Genomic DNA, 24,139 nt, shown 5'->3' on the forward strand with positions numbered 1-24,139 from the left:
CAGTTTGCTAAAGATCATGTAGACAAGCCAGAAGGCAATTAGTAAAATGTTTTGTGGACGGATGAGACCAAAATCAAACTTTTTGGCTTAAATGGAAGTGTTATGTATGGAGAAAGGAAAACACTGCATTCCAGCATAAGAACCTTATCCCATCTGTGAAACATGGTGGTGGTAGTATCATGGTTTGGCCTGTTTTGCTGCATCTGGGCCAGGACGGCTTGCCATCATTGATGGAACAATGAATTCTGAATTATACCAGCGAATTCTAAAGGAAAATGTCAGGACATCTGTCCATGAACTGAATCTCAATAGAAGGTGGGTCATGCAGCAAGACAATGACCCTAAGCGCACAAGTCGTTCTACCAAAGAATGGTTAAAGAAGAACAAAGTTCATGTTTTGGAATCACCAAGTCAAAGTCCTGACCTTAATCCAATGGAAATGTTGTGGAAGGATCTGAAGCGAGCAGTTCATGTGAGGAAACCCTCCAACATCCCAGAGTTGAAGCTGTTCTATATACGGAGGAATGGGCTAAAATTCCTCCAAGCCAGTGTGCAGGACTGATCAACAGTTGCTGGAAATGTTTAGTTGCAGTTATTGCTGCACAAGGGGGTCACGCCAGATACTGAAAGCAAAGGTTCACATACTTTTGCCACTCACAGATATGTAATATTGGATCATTTTCCTCAATAAGTAAATGACCAAGTATAATTTTGTCTCATTTGTTTACCTGGGTTCTGTTTATCTACTTTTAGAACTTGTGTGAAAATCTGATGATGTTTTAGGTCATAGTTATGCAGAAAATATAGCAAATTCTAAAGGGTTTACAAACTTTCAATCACCACTGTATGGCTGTTTTGACTTTGTGACAGAAGTATGTTAGTTGGTACAGTTTCAAGTTGCCTCAGGAGCATTTCCTTAAGGGGATGCATCTGACTACACATCATGTTGATGACTGTCTTGAGAGGTTTGAGAATTTTCAGAAGTTCTTCAATGTTTTGGATATGCTCATCAAAGTTACCAAGTCTTTTACATTATTCTTAACCTCATTTAGGCATATTGATACGCCTACCTCCTGGTTGTTGTGAAGGGGTTTCTCTTCACCATGGAAATTATTCTGCAATCATCCATCACTGTTGACTTCTGTTGGTGTCCAGGTCTTTTTGCGTTGATGAGTTCACCAGTGCTTTCTTTCTTTCTTTCTTTCTTTCTTTCTTTCTTTCTTTCTTTCTTTCTTTCTTTCTTTCTTTCTTTCTCAGGATGTACCAAACTGTAGATTTTGCCACTCCTAATATTGTAACAATTTCTCGGATGGTTTTTTTTTTCTGTTTTCGCAGCTTAAGGATGGCTTGTTTCACCTGCATGGAGAGCTCCTTTGACCACATATTTTCTTCACAGCAAACTCTTCCAAATGCAAGCACCACACCTCAAATCAACTCCAGGCCTTTTATCTGCTTAATTGAGAATGACATAACGAAGGAATTTCCCACACCTGCCTATGAAATAGCCTTTGAGTCAATTGTCCAATTACTTTTGGTCCCTTTAAAAACAGGGTGGCACATGTTGAGGAGCTGAAACTCCTAAACCCTTCATCCAATTTTAATGTGGATACCCTCAAATGAAAGCTGAAAGTCAACTTGAATATGTTTCAGTAAACAGGTAAAAAAAACAAAATTTGTGTCAGTGTCCAAATATATATGGACCTAACTGTATATCTATGGGATAATTCACTGCAGAGGGTGTGGTTTACTAGTTGAGACACAAAAGCATGTTTTTCCATTCATTGAATGGACTTACCACGAGCTTTTATTATTACAAGAATGATTATAGTTACTATATGACTAGCTACAGTGGTGCTTGAAAGTTTGTGAACCCTTTAGAATTTTCTATACTTCTGCATAAATATGACCTAAAACAACATCAGATTTTCACACAAGTCCTAAAAGTAGATAAAGAGAACCCAGTTAAACACATGAGACAAAAATATTATATTTGGTCATTTATTTATTGAGGAAAATGATCCAGTATTCAGGGGTCGAAATTCATATTTTTTTTCACCAGCCAGCCTTCTTGTTAGTTACCTTCCAAAATTTGTTCATGTATGAATTTTACTTTTGTCAAAAATAACACAAAAGAGAGTAGTTACCATTGTTCATGACTAATGTGCATTTATTTCAAGACCCGAGTATTTTGATACTGTTTGTTTTTGCACACTTTAGAAACTGGCATTTGCTGTTCCACATCCTCCTCGCGATATCCAAAAAAATGCCGGATGACTGACCCCTTACTAGTTCTTTTAGGAACCAATTCGTCCACTTCCATTTTTAATTTGTCGCTGAAATTGACAGAGCTTACACGGTAACCTATGCAACACTAGCGATTGCACGAACTGAGTCAGCGCTGTAAACCAAAACTAGAAAATCTTCCCACGAGTTCCTTTCAGCACCTAGATGTCGCCCGGGATTGGTTGGCGAGTGCGTGACGTTATTGTGGGGTTTTTTTTTCTCCCTTGGGCAGCCTCTCACGTTACTGCCTGAGGGACAGGGAGAAAACCACCAGAAAAGGTTTTAAACAAACGCAACAAACACAAAACAAATGCAAGTCGGCAGATGACAATAAAATACTCGATAGTTATGATATAATAATTATATGTATCTCTCACAGAATTTTCAGAGATATATCGCATAGCCCTAGTCTGAATCTTCACTTCATATATATATTTTTATTTTCAACTAGCCAGCCGGGCTGGCTAGTGACAGGAATTACCCGCCAAATGACAAATTAAGTTGCCTCGGGTGACCGGACCACCGCAAATTTCGAGCCTTGAATATTACATATCTGTGAGTGGCAAAAGTATGTGAACCTCTAGGATGAGCAGTTAATTTGAAGGTGAAACTAGAGTCAGGTGTTTTCAATCAGTGGGATGACAATCAGGTGTGAGTGGGCACCCTGTTTTATTTAAAGAACAGGGATCTATCAAAGTCTGATCTTCACAACACATGTTTGTGGAAGTGTATCATGGCATGAACAAAGGAGATTTCTGAGGACCTCAGAAAAAGCGTTGTTGATCCTCATCAGGCTGGAAAAGGTTATAAGACCATCTCTAAAGAGTTTGGACTCCACCAATCCACAGTTAGACAAATTGTGTACAAATGGAGGAAATTCAAGACCATTGTTACCCTCCTCAGGAGTAGTCGACCAACAAAGATCACTCCAAGAGCAAGGCATGTAATAGTCGACGAGGTCACAAAGGACTTCAGGGTCTAAGCAACTGAAGGCCTCTCTCACATTGGCTAATGTTCATGAGTCCACCATCAGGAGAACACTGAACAACAATGGTGTACATGGCAGGGTTGCAAGGAGAAAGCCAGTGCTCTCCAAAAAGAACATTGCTGCTCATCTGCAGTTTGCTAAAGATCACATGGACAAGCCAGAAGGCTATTGGAAAAATGTTTTGTGGACGGATGAGACCAAAATATAACTAAAGGAAAATGTTAGGACATCTGTCCATGAACTGAATCTCAAGAGATGATGGGTCATGCAGCAAGGTGATTATCCCAAGCACACAAGTCATTCTACCAAAGAATGGTTAAAGAAGAACAAAGTTCATGTTTTGGAATGGCCAAGTCAAAGTCCTGACCTTAATCCAATGGAAATGTTGTGAAAGGACCTGAAGCGAGCAGTTCATGTGAGGAAACCCACCAACATCCCAGAGTTGAAGCTGTTCTGTACGGAGGAACGGGCTAAAATTCCTCTAAGCCGGTGTGCAGGACTGATCAACAGTTACCGGAAACGTTTAGTTACAGTTATTGCTGCACAAGGGGGTCACGCCAGATACTGAAAGCAAAGGTTCACTTTTTTTTTTACCACTTAGATATGTAATATTGAATCATCTTCCTCAATAAGTAAATCACGAAGTATTATTTTGTCTCATTTGTTTAAGTGAGTTCTTTTTATCTATTTTTAGGACTTGTGTGAAAATCTGATGATGTTTTAGTTCATATTTATGCAGAAATAATTCTCATGGGTTCACAAACTTTCAAGCACCACTGTACAACTGGAATGTGCTGATTCTGTAAGCGTTTGTAATTATTCTTCTACCACTATTAGATAAAATTAAAATAAAATCTTACAATATTGTTGGAAGTCAAGAGCAAGATATTTTGTTATTTTACAAATAATACTTCAGCGTAGCTCGGGTCCTGGGGTGCCCGTGCCCACCCACCCCAATATGTCGGACTATACATTTTTTTTCAATAGCCACATAAGAATATTAGAAAAGCGCCCACTGTAATTTTCTAACTTTTTTTGACTAGATTGTCACCTCAGCCTCATCAGGGTTTCTATAACCTTGTATGGACTTCCTGTGGTTTGGGCGCGAAAACCCAGTTTGTCAGTGTGTGTGCGGAAGAGGCGGCTAGAAGTGCAGATATGCTAAATAATACACAGTGCGATAAGAGTATAAAGTGCGTGAACCGCACGCAACAGGCAAACAGTCCGAAACAGCAGGCAAAGTTGTAATCAAAGAAACAGGTAGGGGTGCAGACAAAATATCCGAGGCAAAACTACAAGATCAAGGGACAAGAAACAGGAGTCGAAAAACCAGGAGGTCAACAAGGACAGGGACAAGAAATAAGTCTCTGTAAGGCACACTAGACGCGGTGTAATACTTTGCATCATCCTTGCATGGGTGCAGTCCTTAAATAGCCCAAACATAGTTCATTGATTTGATTAAAGACAGGTGTTCTTTAACGGCGCGCATGCTGGACCTCGTTAGGTGCGCCTTCAGGTGCACGAGCCAAGACGCGCAGGACTGACACCGTTCTGCGCAAGCGCAACACAATCGCACTAGAAAGCATGGTTAAGCTGCCAGTGTAGCTGCAGTCTTTTTAGTTGCAAATTATGAGTATTTCTTCTTGTGTTAATAACTCGCCATGTCAAAACAAGCGAAACTTTCCTCCTTCTTTCGATGTGAAAAGAGGTAAGCAATTTATTTTATATTTCTTTTCCATCAAAGTTGCATTTTGTGGCTTCGAAGCTAAGTTTTAATGTGCCGTTTCTAGAACACATCAAGAAAACTTGGAAGAAGCAGCAATAATGGAAGAGCCGGTTTCTAAGCTACCTAAAGCTAGTAATGTTAATTATTTTTTGTTACATAGTGAACTCAGGCTGCCAGTCAGTGTGTGCCGCCCCCCCCCACCCAAAAGAAAAACACGCCTTTGAAAAATCCTAGCTACGCCCCTGAGCATAACTGTATAAATGTGCAAATAGCTGTGTACCTAGATGTCTTTGGGGTTGCTGAGACATGCAGGGATGGGAACACAGTCTAGCCCACAGTTCAGGTAGTAGTTCTTTGAGAGTAAATGCTTTGGCTTTCACAACATTCTGTTCCCAAAAGCAGATGTCGGGGAAAAAGTCTTTACACAAAGATGATGATCTTGCTTTTATAGTGTTTTTTTTGTTTGTTTGTTTTTTTTAACTGTTCTTCTGTGTCAGGACTCTTCAGGAAAAAGAAGGTATATTCCAACATGTAGCTAACGCTAGCCCACAAATCTGCACCGTCACTCCAGTCGTTTTGAGGAATTTTTTACGATCACAGGGGAGGTGAGGATGCTGGTTAATATGTCTTGTTTTTTTGGTAACGTAGTCACTCGAAAATCATTTTTGTGCTTAAAGAAGCTGACCGTAGATGTGCCAAAACGGGCCTAACTCGCTAAAATATTTCTGCCCAAACGTCTTGGTTGGGCAAATCGGGCATTCTGGCAATGCCGGGCGTTGAGGCTTGCTTATGGTATGCTCACTTCGTTTCCACGAAGGTAAGAATTAAAAAAAATATATATAATAATTTCAGAGCTGGAGCAAGGTGCTCATTCTTATTCAGTGAAATGAACATGAGTAACACCGCAGCTCTGCACAGCCTTACCTTCACCAAGACTTAAAAAGTGCATTTACATTCAGGAATCCTTCAGTGCACGTTGTGCATGTACTTGGGACCTGATCATTATGGGAAACACCTGATACTGATTTTAGCACAATCGGCGCATGCATATAGACCCCTTGCAGTGATGTCACATTTACATTAGCAACCTTCGCTACCCTATACCTGGGGGACAAGCAAACTTTGTTCACATGCTGAAGCCAAGCGAAGGTGTCCGGTGTCTGTTGCTGTTGTCTGAAGAAAACTACAGCTAAAAAAGCTTTACTACCGGATTACTTGAGCAATCTTGGTCAGAAAGAAGTGAAGGATAGATATACATGGAAATTAGAGTTTTTTAGAGGTTATGATCTGTACAAAATTCCTCGAAATGACCTGGAGTGATCGTGTAGATTTGAGGCAGTGTGTTTAGTGTTAGCTACATGTTGGAATATACCCCCCCCCCCCGAAGAGTCCCGACACAGAATAACAGTTTAAAATGCTACAAAAGCAAGAAAACTTTCTTTGTGGAAAGAATTTTTCCTGACATCAGCTTTTGGGAATCGAATGCTGAAAAAGCTAAAGCATTTACTGTCAAAGGACTCCAACCTGAACTGTGGGTTAAGTGGTATTCCGGCTCTCCATGTCTCAGCAACCCCAAGGACATCTAGTTCCAGAGCCATTTGCACTCTGTAATTTATACAGTGATTACTTATTGTTAAAACAATATCTGAAGTGTTATTTGTAAAATAACAGAATATCTTGCTCTCGACTTTTAAACAATGTTGTAATATTTTATTTTAATTTTATCTAATAGTGGATGGTACAATAATTACAAACGCTAACAGACTCTGCACATTTCAATTGTAGCTATAGTCACCCTTTCAGTAATAATTTCAATGAACGGTTAAAGTCCCGTTCCCTCTTCATTTATTCTCTATTCAAAAGGCACAACTGAGTCACACAGGTTGATCAGTGTGTAACGGACAGTAACAATTTTATCCAAAATAGTTTTGTCCTGCCTTAGTCGATTTATTTCCATTTCACATGCATGCAGCTTGTGTGTGTAAAATACTCGAACTGCAAGTTCATTACTACACTCTGATTCCATGGTGACATTTTGCACAGCACTGGGTTCCTCTGATAACAGAGACAAAGTTTCAGCGCTCTCTGCTCTTAATCTTTTCTGTTCTTTCAGGATATATTGCACGTGTTGCTCCTTGTTTTGTGGGGGTTTTATATTTTATTTTCATTCATTCATTCATTCATTCATTCATTCATTCATACCGAGTTATATAAATATAATCTATTGCCAAAAAATATACAAGGAATGTTTAGTGAGAGAGAGGGGGGGATATAATCTAAGGGGAGACCTAAATTTTAAAAAACCAAAGGTTTGAACAAATATGAAAAGCATGTGCGTATTGAGCTGTGGGGTGACTTTATGGAACAGACTTGAGACAGAAATAAAACAAGGTGCAAATATAAATCTGTTTAAAAAAAAAGGTACAAAAAATATTTTTAAACAAGTACATGGAAGAGGAAGTATGTTAACGGAGGATGATGAGGGATAAATCTATAAATAGAATAGGGTTGATTGTTATATTAGAACTAACTTAGTATATGGTATATATTTATTTACGGGGATAGGTTATATTAGTGCTGTCAAGCGATTAAAATATTTAATCGTGATTAATGTCGCGACTGTCATAGTTAACTCGCGATTAATCGCAATTTAATCGCACATTTTTGCCACATGAAAAACCATTGTAATTCTCTAATCAGCATAAAAAAGTGAATGGGCTTGCTCACCGTTCGAACTACGGGGGTACTCGGGGGCTCCGAGATCCCCTGAAACAGACATGAGATCCCTTGAAAACATGATTTGGGAAATGTTGGGGGGTCTCTAAAATATTGGCAAAATGATGTTTATTGACATAGCAATAGTGTGTAACGGAAAGCATTTGCATATCCGAAGTGAGCGCGCGATGGAGATCCGCGCTCTGAGACAAGCTCAAGCACCCCCCCCAAGGGAAAAAAGGGACCCCCCGAAAATATCGGCATAGTTCGAACACTGGTTGTACCAATGTTTTTTTTTTTTTATTGAAGAGCATAACACGTCTTGTCACAGCCACTGCAAAGTGGGGCTGGAGCCGCCGATGGGAAAACGAAACCTGCCGAGCACCGTGGCTCTTCGGGGGAGGGCAGAGGACTCTGGCTGTGCGGGGCATGGCATCATGTCACAGAGCGTTAATCTCGCAATAAAAAAATTATCGCCGTTAAAATTGAGTCAAGTTAACGCGTTAATAACGTGACATTTTTGACAGCACTAGTTATATATTTATATTTACAGGGATAGGTATGTAGTATATATTGATTTTTGTAATTATATATTTATATAGATATTTATGTAGTGTATATATGGTATATACAACCCCGATTCCAAAAAAGTTGGGACAAAGTACAAATTGTAAATAAAAATGGAATGCAATGATGTGGAAGTTTTCAAAATTCCATATTTTATTCAGAATAGAACATAGATGACATATCAAATGTTTAAACTGAGAAAATTTATTATTTAAAGCGAAAAATTAGGTGATTTTAAATTTCATGACAACAACACATCTCAAAGTTGGGACAAGGCCATTGTAGCGCGTATTGAGTGTGGGTGGAGCACAGAGGACGGCAGGACAGCGTTTGGAGGCAGACAAGGTGATTTATTCTTATAACTTTTCAGTCTAAAAATCTTAGTTATTCATTTATTCACACACACACACTCGTCTGGTCCCGGGTTGCGCTCCCTCTCCTCTCTCTCTGCCTCCTTAAATAGGGAGCGGTTACTGGGAAAACACACACACAAACACAGGTTAATTATCCTCAGGTGTCGCGATTCTGCCACTCACCTTCCCCGGCTCCACCCTCCTGTCACAGACCGGCGCTTGACCACGCCCCCGCTGCCACATACCCCCACCGCCCGACTCAGGCCGGGCGCTCGTCCGGCCGGCAGCCGACTCCCCCCCCCTCGCCGGGAGAGGAAGTCCGCCACGACCATCTGCGCCCCCGGCCTGTGGACCACCTTGAAGTTGAAGGGTTGGAGTGCCAGATACCAACGGGTGATCCGCGCGTTGGCATCCTTCATGCGGTGGAGCCACTGGAGGGGCGCGTGGTCCGAACAGAGAGTGAAAGAGCGCCCCAGCAGGTAGTAACGGAGGGCGAGGACCGCCCACTTAATCGCCAGGCACTCTTTTTCAATGGTGCTGTAGCGCCCCTCACGCACCGACAGCTTCCGGCTGATATACAGGACCGGGCGGTCCTCCCCCTCCACCTGCTGGGACAAAACGGCCCCCAGCCCTCTGTCCGACGCATCGGTCTGCAACACAAAAGGGAGAGAGAAGTCAGGGGAGTGTAAAAGTGGCCCCCCACACAGTGCAGCCTTTACCTCAGAGAAAGCCTGCTGGCACTGCTCCGTCCACTGGACCGGATCTGGCGCCCCCTTTTTAGTGAGGTCAGTCAGCGGGCTGGTGACATCCGAATAATTAGGTATAAACCTACGATAGTAGCCAGCCAGCCCCAGGAACTGCCTCACCCCCTTTTTGGTCTTGGGCCTCGGGCAGGCCGCAATCGCTGCCGTCTTATTAATTTGGGGACGCACCTGCCCGTTGCCCAAGTGGAAGCCCAGATACCGTACTTCCACCCGCCCAATCGCACACTTCTTCGGGTTGGCAGTGAGTCCCGCCCGCCTCAGCGACCTAAGGACGGCCCTCAGGTGTTGTAGGTGCCGCTGCCAATCATTACTATAAATGATGATATCATCTAGGTAAGCGGCGGCATAGGTGGCGTGGGGCCGGAGGACCCTGTCCATCAGCCGCTGAAATGTAGCGGGCGCCCCAAACAGCCCAAAAGGAAGTGTGACGAACTGGTGTAAGCCGAACGGTGTGGAAAAGGCCGTTTTTTCCCGGGATAATGGAGTCAAGGGGATCTGCCAATATCCCTTCGTCAAATCCAGTGTCGAGTAAAAGCGAGCCGTGCCTAGTCGATCGAGCAGCTCATCAATACGAGGCATTGGGTACGCATCAAATTTAGACACCGCGTTGACTTTTCTATAGTCCACACAGAACTGGACCGAGCCGTCGGCCTTGGGAACCAAGACCACCGGGCTGCTCCAGTCACTGTGGGACTCCTCGACGATGCCCATTTCGAGCATGGCCTGAAGTTCTTCCCGAACCACCTTTTTTTTGTGTTCGGGTAATCTATAAGGACGGCTCCGCACTACCACCCCCGGGGGCATCTCTATGTGGTGTTCTATGAGGTTAGTGCGACCGGGCAGGGGCGAGAACACATCCGAAAACTCGGCCTGCAACTGGGCGACCTCCGTGAGTTGGGTCGGGGAGAGGTGGTCTCCACAGGGGACCGGAGAGGTACGCGATGCCAATGACCCTTTTTGGACCTCCGGCCCCAGCTCCGCCTTCTCCGGAACTACCGACACCAACGCCACGGGGACCTCCTCGTTCCAAAGTTTCAGCAGATTGAGGTGGTAGATCTGTAGCGCCCCCTCCCTGTCCGTTCGCCTAACCTCATAGTCGACGTCCCCGACTCGCCGTGTGACCTCAAAGGGTCCTTGCCACTTGGCGATTAATTTGGAGCTCGACGTGGGCAACAGGACGAGTACCTTATCTCCCGGAGTGAACTCTCTAAGGCGCGTGCCCTTGTTGTACAGGCGGGCTTGCCGTTCCTGGGCCTGCCGCAAATTCTCCTGAGTTAGGTGGGTGAGCGTGTGGAGTTTTGCGCGCAGATCCATAACGTACTGAATTTTGTTTTTGCTCGGTGAAGGTCCCTCCTCCCAGTTTTCCCGCAGTACATCTAAGATGCCGCGCGGCTTACGCCCATATAATAATTCAAACGGGGAGAACCCCGTGGAGGCTTGGGGGACCTCTCGCACTGCAAACAACAAGGGTTCGAGCCACTTATCCCAGTTACGTGCGTCCTCACTTACGAATTTTTTGATAATATTCTTGAGGGTGCGGTTGAACCGTTCAACTAAACCGTCCGTCTGTGGGTGATAAACGCTGGTGCGGATCGGCTTAATACCCAGTAGCCCATACAGTTCGCTCAGTGTTCGTGACATAAACGAGGTGCCTTGGTCAGTCAGAATCTCTTTCGGGATTCCAACCCGGGAGATGACGTGGAAGAGGGCCTCCGCAATACTGCGTGCTGAGATATTGCGAAGAGGCACCGCTTCCGGGTATCGCGTTGCATAGTCCACCAGAACCAATATAAAGCGGTACCCTCATGTTGACCGATCTAATGGCCCGACGAGATCCATCCCAATCCTTTCGAACGGGGTCTCGATTAATGGTAGGGGGCGCAAGGGCGCTTTTGGAATGGCCGCTGGATTTACTAACTGGCATTCGCGGCACGCCGTACACCACTTACGGACGTCGCCGCGAATCCCCGGCCAATAGAACCGGGCCATTATCCGGGCGAGTGTCTTATCCTGCCCGAGGTGTCCAGCCATGGGATTAAAGTGAGCCGCCTGAAATACCAATTCCCGGCGGCTCTTTGGAATTAGCAATTGGGTGACTCGCTCTTTCGTCTGAGTGTCCTGCGTCACTCGGTATAACCTATCCTTCAAAATGGAAAAATAGGGGAAGGACGGGGTGGCGCCCGGCGGGAGCGTCTGACCATCGATTACTCTCACTTGGTCAAACGCGTGTCGCAGAGTCTCGTCTCGCGATTGTTCCAGTGGGAAATCCGCGAGGGATTCCCCAATAGAAAGAGGAGGGGCCGGTGGCTCCTCACTCTGTCGCGGAGATGACGTAGACGGCTCTGCGACCGCTGCTCCAGCCAAAGCGACACCGGGACCCTCCCCTGTTAACCGGCAGGACCCACTCTTTATTAGGCGTGCCATTAAACCCCGAAATCCCGGCCAATCAGTCCCCAAGATCAAAGAGTGGGAAGGTGAGGATTAACCGCCGCCTTCACTATCGATTTCTCCCCTCTGAAATGTATGTGGACCGACACCAACGGGTAGCTGTGAATATCCCCGTGCACACACAACACCTTCACCCCTTGTGCTCCCCCCAATGCCTCGCCTTGCACCAGGCTTTGGCGGATTGAGGTCTGATTGCAACCTGAATCCACCAACGCCTGATATGTAGCCCCTTGTACACTTACCGGTATGCGATACGCTCCGGCCCGATCGAGGGCAGCCTCTGGCGCGTCGGGGATCCGCACCACCGCCCCCACTTCCATCGCTGCACACTGTTGCTGCAGGTGGCCCGGATCCCCGCAGCGCCAGCAAACCGGCCCGGGCCTTCCCTCTGCAGCTGTGTTCTGGGGCTCACTCACCTGAGGGGGGGGAGAGACAGACACAGAAGGGAGAAACGGGAGGGGACCACGGGTGCGGCGGGCCGGCTGGGGTGGAGCCGGCCCCCGCCTCCGTGGTGGGGGAATGGGGTGAGGACGGGACACGGGAGGAGGGGGGGGAGAAAGAGAGAGAGAAGAGGAGAAAGAAGATGCTGTCGTCCGCTGTCCTGCTGCAGGAACAGCCGCCAGATGATCCTCCGCCAGTCCCACGGCCTGATCCAGCGACGCCGGGCGGTGGCACTGGACCCACTCCGCGGTTCCAGCTGGTAAGCGGGCGATGAACTGTTCCAGCGCCACCTGGTCGATGATTCCCTCGGCGTCGCGATCTTCGGCCCTCAGCCACCGCCAGCAGGCGTCCCGGAGCTGCTGGCCGAACGCGAACGGGCTGCCGACTTCCTCCATCCGCAGCGCGCGGAAGCGCTGGCGCTGCTGCTCCGGCGTGCGCCCCACGCGCTGGAGGACAGCCCGGCGAAGGTCGGCGTAGGCCAGCCTGCGATCGGCGGGGAGCTGTAGCGCGGCCAGCTGCGCCTCTCCTGTCAGGAGGGGGAGGAGGCGCGCCGCGCGCTGCTCCATCGGCCACCCCGAGGCTTCGGCGACCTGCTCGAACAATGTGATGAAAGCCTCGGGGTCGTCCTGTGGGCCCATCTTGGTCACGGTGAGGGGAGACGGGCCCGCAGCCGGGGCGCTGGTGGACCCCGCCGACGCGAGGAGACGCCAGAACGCCTCTCGATCTTCCTGCTGGGCCAGCACCAGGGCTTCGAAGCGGCGCTCCTGCTCCTTTCGGAGCGTGACAAGTGCCTGGTGCTGGCTCTGCTGAGCCGTGGCGAGGGCGTGGACCAAGTCCGTGAACGGGGAGGATTCCATGGGGCTGCTGTGTTGGTGCTCCACCTTTTCCCGGGTTTCGGCACCACTGTAGCGCGTATTGAGTGTGGGTGGAGCACAGAGGACGGCAGGACAGCATTTGGAGGCAGACAAGGTGATTTATTCTTATAACTTTTCAGTCTAAAAATCTTAGTTATTCATTTATTCACACACACACACTCGTCTGGTCCCGGGTTGCACTCCCTCTCCTCTCTCTCTGCCTCCTTAAATAGGGAGCGGTTACTGGGAAAACACACACACAAACAGGTTAATTATCCTCAGGTGTCGCGATTCTGCCACTCACCTTCCCCGGCTCCACCCTCCTGTCACAGACCGGCGCTTGACCACGCCCCCGCTGCCACAGCCATGTTTACCACTGTGAGACATCCCCTTTTCTTTTTACGTCTGTAAACATCTGGGGACTGAGGAGACAAGTTGCTCAAGTTTAGGGATAGGAATGTTAACCCATTCTTGTCTAATGTAGGATTCTAGTTGCTCAGCTGTCTTAGGTCTTTTTTGTCGTATCTTCTGTTTTATGATGCGCCAAATGTTTTCTATGGGTGAAAGATCTGGACTGGACTGCAGGCTGGCCAGTTCAGTACCCGGACCCTTCTTCTACGCAGCCATGATGCTGTAATTGATGCAGTATGTGGTTTGGCATTGTCATGTTGGAAAATGCAAGGTCTTCCCTGAAAGAGACGTCGTCTGGATGGGAGCATATGTTGCTCTAGAACCTGGATATACCTTTCAGCATTGATGGTGTCTTTCCAGATGTGTAAGCTGCCCATGCCACACACACTAATGCAACCCCATACCATCAGAGATGCAGGCTTCTGAACTGAACGCTGATAACAACTTGGGTTGTCCTTCTCCTCTTTAGTCCGACTGACACGGCGTCCCTGATTTCCATAAAGAACTTCAAATTTTGATTCATCTGACCACAACAGTTTTCCACTTTGCCACAGTCCATTTTAAATGAGCCTTGGCCCAGAGAAGACGTCTGCGCTTCTGGATCATGTTTAGATATGGCTTCTTTTTTGAACTATAGAGTTTTAGCTGGCAACAGCAGATGGCATGGTGAATTGTGTTCACAGATAATGTTCTCTGGAAATATTCCTGAGCCCATTTTGTGATTTCAAATACAGAAGCATGCCTGTATGTGATGCAGTGCCGTCTAAGGGCCCGAAGATCACGGGCACCCAGTATGGTTTTCCGGTCTTGACCCTTACGCACAGAGATTCTTCCAGATTCTCTGAATGTTTTGATGATATTATGCACTGTAGATGATATGTTCAAACTCTTTGCAATTTTACACTGTCAAACTCCTTTCTCATATTGCTCCACTATTTGTTGGCACAGAATTAGGAGGATTGGTGATCCTCTTCCCATCTTTACTTCTGAGAGCCACTGCCACTCCAAGATGTTCTTTTTATACCCAGTCATGTTAATGACCTATTGCCAATTGACCTAATGAATTGCAATTTGGTCCTCCAGCTGTTCCTTTTTTGTACCTTTAACTTTTCCAGTCTTTTATTTCCCCTGTCCCAACTTTTTTGAGATGTGTTGCTGTCATGAAATTACAAATGAGCCAATATTTGGCATGAAATTTCAAAATGTCTCACTTTCGACATTTGATATGTTGTCTATGTGCTATTGTGAATACAATATCAGTTTTTGAGATTTGTAAATTATTGCATTCCGTTTTTATTTACAATTTGTACTTTGTCCCAACTTTTTTGGAATCGGGGTTGTAGTATATATATATTTTTGTAATTATATATTTATATAGATATTCATGAAGTATATATATGGTATGTATCTTTATAGGTGTATTAATGTAGTTAGGATTTCGGGGAAGTTAAAAAGGGGTGGGAAATTAAAAAAGTATTGTACTTCTTCCCACTCCTTTTTCGAACAATGTGCAGTGTTTTGTAATGTCTTAGCTCTTTGTTATTTTATTTTTTTAATTTCTCGTTTTCTTTCTTTTGCATGTACAAATAGTTACGTTTTTTTATAGATGTTCGAAAATAAATAAATTCATTCATTCTAACCTGCATGTCTTTGGACTGTGGGGGAAAACGGAGCACCCGGAGGAAACCCATGCGGACAACATGCAAACTCCGCACAGAAAGGCCCTCGCTGGCCACAGGGCTCGAACCCGGACCTTCTTGCTGTGAGGCGACAGCGCTAACCACTACACCACCGTGCTGCCCTATATTTAATATGACAACTTTAAATCATGCAATCTCTCAGAGTTGGTGCAATTGTGGGTCTGAAATGTTACTGAATAAGTAAATGTCTTTCCACACTGTGAGCAGTGAATCGGCTTCTCTCCTGTGAGAATGTGCTGGTGTTTTTGGAGATTACTGTGAGAGGAACTCTGTCCACACTGTGGGTAGTGATGCGTGTTGGAGCCAGTATTAACCGTTTGTGTGTGTGCACCCTCTACAGGCCTGGAGGGTATTGTGTTCAGGGGGATGATAAATACCTGGCCAGGAAAGGACCAGGTGTGGCTGATTGGAGGCAACAGTTCCTTATGTCTGTCTCCTGCTGTTTACCCTCTTGTAGGGGTGTAATAATGCATGTATTCATACTGGCCTGTTTCGGTTCAGAACTTTCAGGATGGTGCAGATGTGTACCAAATGCAATCTTTAACGTAATTTAACTGTAATGCATAACATGAATTCAATAAGTTTGAAGTTCTTCATATTAATTGTCCAGGTTTTTGTGTTATGCCTAAGATAATCATTATAAATAACTCTGCCGCCTCCTCTGCCAGTTAGGTGAGGCTGGTGTATATAACTGTTTCCAGGAGGACTAGTTTTCTTTAATGCTACAGACTCATTTGGTTTAATCCATTGTAGCAGTTTGTATGGGTGGGTGGAGCACAGAGGACGGCAGGACAGGGATCGGGTTCAAAAATAGCATTTACTGCTCTACTTTTCAGTGTAACAATCTTTACTGCTATAGACGCACACACGACTGGCGTCTTGTTCGGGGATGAGCTCTCCTGCTCTCAGCTCTCCCTCTTTAAATAGGACGCGGTCACTGGGAAGACACACACAAACTCAGGTTAATTGACATCAGGTGTAGTGATTCTGCCACTTACCTTCCCTGACTCCGCCCTCCTGTCACAGACCGGCGCTTGATCACGCTCTCGCTGCCACATACCCCCACCGCCCGACTCAGGCCGGGCAGCCATCCAGCCCACAGCCGACTCCCCCCCCCTTGATGGGAGAGGAAGTCTGCCACGACCATCTGCACCCCCGGCCTGTGGACCACCTTAAAGTTGAAGGGTTGTAGTGCTAGATACCAACGGGTGATCTGCGCGTTGGCATCCTTCATGCGGTGGAGTCACTGGAGGGGCATGTGGTCTGAACAGAGGGTGAAAGGGCACCCCAGCAGGTAGTAACGGAGGGCGAGGACTGCCCACTTGATCGCCAGACACTCCTTTTCAATGGTCCTGTAGCGCCCCTCATGCACTGACAGCTTCCTACTGATGTAGAGGATGGGCCGATCCTCCCCCTCCCCTTCCTGGGACAAAACTGCCCCCAGCCCTCTGTCCGACGCATCGGTCTGCAACACAAAGGGGAGAGAAAAGTCAGGGGAGTGTAGAAGTGGCCCCCCACACAGTGCAGCCTTTACCTCTGAAAAAGCCCGCTGGCATTGCTCCATCCACTGGACCGGATCTGGGGCCCCCTTTTTAGTGAGATCAGTCAGCGGGCTGGTGACGTCCGAATAATTAGGTATAAACCTACGGTAATAGCCAGCCAGCCCCAGGAACTGTCTCACCCCCTTTTTGGTCTTGGGCCTCGGGCAGGCCACAATCGCTGCCGTCTTATTAACGCTGCCCGTTGCCCAAGTGGAAGCCCAGATATTGTACTTCCACCCGCCCAATCGCACACTTCTTTGGGTCGGCTGTGAGCCCCGCTTGCCTCAGCGACCTTAGGACGGCCTTCAGATGTTCAAGGTGCCTCGGCCAGTCATTACTATAGATGATAATATCATTTATGCCGCTTTTCCACTACAAACGCGGCTGAGCCGTGCCGTGCTGAGTCGAGCTGAGTCGAGCTGAGCGGGGCTGTTGGAGTTGCATTTCGACTACAACCGCGCTGAACCGTGCTGGCTGGAAGTGGGTGGACACATTGGGTGGAGTTAGCGAAAGTGGGTGGACGTCACGTGATGTCGTTAAGCAGCGCAAACAGTGACATCAGTGACAGTGGCGGAACAAGTCAGAGCCGGGCCGGGGGCGGGGCAAATGACCGGGCCCTTTATTAAAGCTTATCATAGCATCATTTTAGGCTACAAAATGTCCGCAACTGCGGTGTTTACCAATTTCAACACTACCGGGTGCAACTATGTTATTTAGTACATCAAGTCCTTCAAACGAACATGTAACTCAGAAACAAAAAACATTAGGATACTGTACATGGCTCATAATAAAACATCAATAGCCTATACTGCGCACATTATTTGAAGGGCATACGAATGAGCGCTCAGAGGTTGCAACGGTGACAGGAAGAGTCAGAAATAAAAGGAGGGCGGTGCAAACCTCACTGAATGCACTGTGTTTACCAATTTCAACACTACGGGGTGCAACTATGTTATTTTGTACATTAAGTCCTTCAAACGAACATGTAACTCAGAAACAAAAAAACATTAGGTGACATACTGTACATGGCTCATAATAAAACATCAATAGCCTACTGCGCGCATTATTTGAAGGGCATACGATGAGCCTTGCGCTCCGCGAACTCGTCCACGATGCTCTGTATGTCACTGATTCAGTGAGCTTTTAAGCGGTAGTCTCACGACCCGAATAGTGAACAATAAACATGGAGGACATGGAGTCGTTAGTGTTGCTAGTCTTGGTGCTGTGGCTTGTTGTCACCGACAACGCCAACAGATACTGGCAAGAGCGTATAGATGAGGCGAGGCGCATAAGGCTTCAGAAATTCTCGTAATTCGTAATTATTCTTCTTCCGGGTTTGCGGTGTTTACAGATCCCAGCGCGCTCGCGGGGTTTGTGTGGGCATGTGAGGACACGCCTCCTCACCAATCAGTGCACAGGGGAGTGTCTGCTCACGCCCCCAACCTCACTAGGCACGGCTTGGCTCGCTTCAGCCCCACTCCAAAATGGTGCAAGTTTTAGGGGCTAAGCAGGGCTGAAGCGAGCCGAGTCGTGCTGGTTTTTGGTAGTCGAAACGCGAGCCGTGTCGGGCTGAAGTGAGCTGAAGCGAGCTGAAGTGAGCTGAAAAAGGGTAGTGGAAAAGGGTCATTAGATACCCAGCCGCATAAGTGGCGTGGGGACGGAGGACTCTATCCATCAGCTGCTGAAACGTAGCGGGCGCCCCAAACAGCCCAAATGGAAGGGTGATGAATTGGTGTAAACCAAATGGTGTGGAAAAGGCCGTTTTTTCTCGGGATAGGGGAGTCAAGGGGATCTGCCAATATCCCTGCGTCAAATCCAGTGTAGAATAAAAGCAAGCCGTGCCAAGTTGATTGAGCAACTCATCAATACGAGGCATTGGGTACGCATCGAATTTAGACACCGCATTGACTTTCCTGTGGTCCACACAGAACCGGACCGACCCATCGGCCTTGGGTACCAAGACCACCGGGCTGCTCCAGTCACTGTGGGACTCCTCGATGATGCCCATTTCGAGCATGGTCTCAAGTTCCTCCCGAACCACCTTTTTTTTTGTGTTCGTGTAGTCTGTAAGGGCGGCTACACACTCCTACCCCCGGGGGCATCTCTGTGTGGTGCTCTATGAGGTTAGTGCGACTGGGCAGGGGTGAGAACACATCCGAAAACTCGGTCTGCAACTGGGCGACCTCCGTGAGTTGGGTCGGGGAGAGGTGGTCTCCACAGGGGACCGGAGAGGTACGTGATGTCAATGCCCCTTTTTGAACCTCTGGCCCCAGCTCCACCTTCTCCGGAACCACCGACACCAACGCCACGGGGACCTCCTCATTCCAGAGTTTAAGCAGATTGAGGTGGTAAATCTGTAGCGCCCCACCCCTGTCCGTTCGCCTTACCTCATAGTCGACATCCCCGACTCGCCGTGTGACCTCAAAGGGTCCTTGCCACTTGGCGATCAATTTGGAGCTCGACGTGGGCAACAGTACAAGTACCTTATCTCCCTGTGTGAACTCCCTAAGGCGCGTACCCGTGTTGTACAGGTGGGCTTGTCGTTCCTGGGCCTGCCGCAAATTCTCCTGGGTTAGGTGGGTGAGTGTGTGGAGATTTGCGCGCAGGTCCATAATGTATTGGATTTCGTTCTTGCTTTGTGAAGGTCCCTCCTCCCAATTTTCCCGCAGCATGTCTAGGATGCCGCGCAGCTTATGCCCATATAATAATTCGAACGGGGAGAACCCCGTGGAGGCTTGGGGAACCTCTCGCACTGAGAACAACAAGGGCTTGAGCCACTTATCCCAATTACATGCGTCCTCACTTACGAATTTTTTAATGATATTTTTGAGGGTGCGGTTGAACCGTTCCACTAAACCGTCCGTTTGTGGGTGATACACACTGGTGCAGATTGGCTTAATCCCCAATAACCCATACAGTTCACGCAGTGTTCGTGACATAATTGTAGTGCCTTGATCAGTCAGAATCTCTTTCAGGATTCCGACTCGGGAGATGACACGGAAGAGTGCCTCAACAATACTGCGTGCTGAGATATTGCGCAGAAGCACTCCTTCTGGGTATCGCGTTGCATAGTCCACCAGAACTAATATAAAGCGGTACCCTCGTGCTGACCGATCTAATGGTCCGACGAGATCCATCCCAATTCTCTCAAACGGGGTCTCGATTAATGGAAGAGGGCGCAAAGGCACTTTTGGAATGGCCACTGGATTTACTAACTGGCATTCGCGGCATGCCATACACCACCTACGAACATCGCCGTGAATCCCCAGCCAATAGAATCAGGCCATTATTCGGGCTAGTGTCTTATCCTGCCCTAAGTGTCCAGCCATGGGATTAAAGTGAGCCACCTGGAATACCAATTCCCGGTGGCTCTTTGGAATTAAAAGCTGCGTGACTCACTCTTTAATTTGAGTGTCCTGCATCACTCGGTATAACCTATCCTTCATAATCGCGAAGTAGGGGAAGGACGGGGTGGCGTTCGGCTGGAGCGTTTGACCATCGATTACTCTCACTTGGTCAAACGCATGTCGCAGAGTCTCGTCTCGCGATTGTTCTAATGGGAAATCCGCGAGGGATTCCCCAATAGAGAGAGGAGGAGCCTGCGGCTCCTCACTCTGGCGCGGAGATGACGTAGACGGCCCTGTGACAGCTGCTCCTGCCAAAGCGACACTGGGACCTCCCCCTGTCAAATGGCAGGACCCACTCTTTACTAAGCATGTCATTAAATCCCGAAATCCCGGCCAATCAGTCCCCAAAATTATAGAGCATGTAAGGCGAGGATTAACCGCCGCCTTCACTGTAAATTTTTCCCCTCGGAAAAAAATGTGGACCGACACCAAACGGTAGCTGTGAACATCCCCATGCACACACAACACCTTCACCCCCTGTGCTCCCCCCAATGCCTCATTTTGCACCAGGCTTTGGTGAATTGAGGTCTGGTTACAACCAGAATTCACCAACGCCTGATATGTATCCCCTTGGATACTCACCGGTATGCAATACGCTCCGGCCCGATCGAGGGCAGCCTCTGGCGCATCAGGGGTCTGAACCACCACGCCCACTTCCATCGCCGTGCACTGCTGTTGAAGGTGGTCTGGCTCCCCGCAGCGCCAGCAAACCGGCCCGGGCTTTCCCTCTGCACCGGTGTTCTGGGGCTCACTCACCTGAGGTGGGGGAGAGACAGACGCAGAAGGGAGAAACAGGAGGGCATCGCGGGTGCGGCGGGCCGGCTGGGGTGGTGCCGGCCCCCGCCTCCGCGGTGGGGGAATGGGGTGAGGACGGGACACAGGAGGAGGGGGAGAGAGAGGAGAGAAGAGATGATGCCGTCTGCTGTCCTGCCACTGGGACAGCCACCAAATGGTCCTCCACCAGCTCGACTGCCTGATCCAGCGACGCCGGGCGGTGGCACTGGACCCACTCTGCGGTTCCTGCTGGCAAGCGAGCGATGAATTGTTCCAGCACCACCTGGTCGATGATTCCCTCAGCATCACGGTTGTCGGCCCTCAACCACTGCCAGCAGGCGTCCCGGAGCTGCTGGCCAAACGCGAACGGCCGGCTGACTTCCTCCAAGCGCAACGCGCGGAAGCGCTGGCGCTGCTGTTCTGGGGTGCGCCCCACGCACTGGAGGATGGCCCGGCGGAGGTCCGCATAGGCCAGCCGGCAGTCGGCAGGGAGCTGTAGCGCGGCCAGCTGTGCCTCTCCCATTAGCAGGGGGAGGAGACACACCGCGCGCTGCTCCATCGGCCACCCCGAGGCTTTGGCAACTTGCTCAAAGAGCGTGATGAACACCTCGGGGTCGTCCTGTGGTCCCATCTTGGTGATGGTGAGGGGAGACGGGCCTGTGGTAGGAGCGCTGGTGGACCCCGCCGACGCGAGGAGGTGCCGGAACGCCTCGCGATCTTCTTGTTGGGCCAGCACCAGGGCCTCGAAGTGCCGCTCTTACTCCTTCCGGAGGGTGACGAGTGCCTGGTGCTGGCTTTGCTGGGCCGTGGCGAGGGCGTGGACCAGGTCGACGAACAGGGAGGACTCCATGGGGCTGCTCGGCTGGTGCTCCACTGTCCCGGGTTTTGGCACCACTGTAGCAGTTCGTATGGGTGGATGGAGCACAGAGGATGGCAGGACAGAGATCGGGTTCAAAAATAGCATTTATTGCTCTACTTTTCAGTGTAACAATCTTTACTGCTATAGACGCACACACAACTGGCGTCTTGTTTGGGGATGAGCTCTCCTCTGCTCTCAGCTCTCCCTCTTTAAATAGGGCATGGTCACTGGGAAGACACACACAAACACAGGTTAATTGACATCAGGTGTCGTGATTCTGCCACTTACCTTCCCTGACTCTGCCCTCCTGTCACAGACCTGCGCTTGACCACGCCCCCGCTGCCACATCCATGTTTCTGTTAAACACAGTACATTAAACTTCTGATCTGTAATAAGTTCATTAACAGTTAGTGCTTCAGACATGAGAGCTAATATTTAATAATTCTAATAGTTCTTTAGATCAAAGGTGCTGGCAGTGACTGTGCAGTCAGTATGATTTAATTTTATATTGATTAGATTACTAGAACAAACTCTGAGTATTTAAACTTTTTTGTATAGCTTGGGGAACAGATACAGTCTTGATGTAGTGGACCCTGAGTGACGACTCTGTGCAGGTAGCAGACAGTCGGTTTAGCCTGTTCGTCTGCTCCCTGGCCTTGGCTCTGGATTGTCACAGATTAACTAGGCCTTTTCTATGAGCGATGCTGCAAGAAATGAGAGCAGCACCTTCCCGAGTGGGTTGGATACCGTCCCGCCCTAACAGATTTGTTGTTTGATCTTTAGCTGTGTGAGGACATGAAAACCAAGACATCCATGGCTGGAGGGACGTCAGAGGTCCGTGTGAAGAAAGAGGAGACACTGGAGCTGAAAATCTACAACCATAGAGATGACCTCGACAACCCACCTGAAGGTCTCTCTGTTAAAGTGGAAGATCCTGACAATAAAGACTACCTCTGTAAGACATCAGGCCACTTTGGTGCTCAGTAACACTCACTGTTTGTTTATTCTTTACCCTACATGCTATCTGGTGCACTAAAAGTGCAATACAGTACATTTGGGATGTAGCCTCAGTCTCGGATTATTTAATCAACACATTGTGACAATTGATATTTTTATTGATACACTATAAACAATTCACATTTTAATATGGTAGCAAGGATTTTATTTATTTACTTATTTAAAATACATTTGTCATTTACAAATTGATGTTAACCCGAATAAAAAAGTGTGGAGTAGCACATGATGCGTCATGCTGTTAGATAAAAATCTATGCCGGGGGATATAGAAACGGGTTCTGTCCGTCCAGTCACGTTTTCGTTTCCAGGCTATATCTTTTTAAAACTACTGAAAATCTTCATGAAACTTTGTATACATATCAAGCTACATGAGAGATGGTCCCTTTTGCTATTTTGGATTTTTGAAAAAAAAAAAGGATTTTTCAGATTTTTACATAAAATAGATTTTGACTTAATTTCGAAGAGCAATGTTTGTTTCTGGAGCATGTTTAACCGGCAGAATGGAGTAGCTATAAGTGGGAGACTTTTACTTTGACACTCATAGAGAGCCTTTGAAATCTCGCGTTGGGTCCCAAAGTATCGTTTGGTCTCATTAACGGTTTGCAGTACATGAGTTGTAGCATTTGCCAGGGCACCATCGTCAAGTTGGCTGGTGAGGTCTAGAAGTCTGCAGTTACACTACGAGTGAAACTTTTGAAGCTTCGAAATATTACTCCAACAGTGAGGCGAAATTACTAGCCTTCAACGTGCAGGGTTGTTGGTGAGTAGGCTATGTAATTTGATTAAGGGTTTTGTAAGACCTGGGTTGGTGAATGCGGGACTGATGACCATAATTGTTTAGGTATAGCTGGTATCTGAGAGAAGCCAATAAGACGTATGCGGTGTGCCCTTGGTGGTTTGTGTGGTCAGGTATGCACGCGCACACCACACACACACTTACACCTCCACGTACATCGATGCTGTGCCAGTACGATATTGTTTGTGGTAGGCAGTAAACCTTGCCAAAATTGAACTGCGTTGTAGATGCAAGCCATACCAGCGGGGAAGTTGGGCTGGGAGCTGGAGTAAGCTAATTGGCACGACGCCACCATAGCGCAGGTAGGCCACGAGCCTTAAGAAAAAAAAATTAACATTTAGCACATTCAGGACACATTCTTTTGTATTTATTGTATCAATGTGTGTTTTAGGACGGTGTACAGTGGTGGCAGAACGTTAATAGTCACTGTTTTGCTTTCATTTGTTTTATATTTTTATTATTTTGTTGTTTTCTTGGATCGTGCCGGTTTCCTTGG

The 24,139-nt window shown here is 47.6% G+C and overlaps 1 protein-coding gene across 1 annotated transcript in view; it reads left to right on the forward strand.

Annotated features, from left to right (window-relative positions):
- LOC132901307 (histone-lysine N-methyltransferase PRDM7-like) overlaps positions 1-24,139 on the forward strand; it is a 101,714-nt gene that overhangs the window by 18,706 nt on the left and 58,869 nt on the right. The window contains exon 2 of the mRNA XM_060943614.1: positions 22,615-22,786. Coding sequence (XP_060799597.1) covers positions 22,615-22,786 — 172 coding nt within the window. The remainder of the gene's footprint in view (positions 1-22,614; positions 22,787-24,139) is intronic.

This window comes from Neoarius graeffei, chromosome 17 (assembly GCF_027579695.1).
Source record: "Neoarius graeffei isolate fNeoGra1 chromosome 17, fNeoGra1.pri, whole genome shotgun sequence".
In the NCBI taxonomy this organism is placed as follows: Eukaryota; Metazoa; Chordata; class Actinopteri; order Siluriformes; family Ariidae; genus Neoarius; species Neoarius graeffei.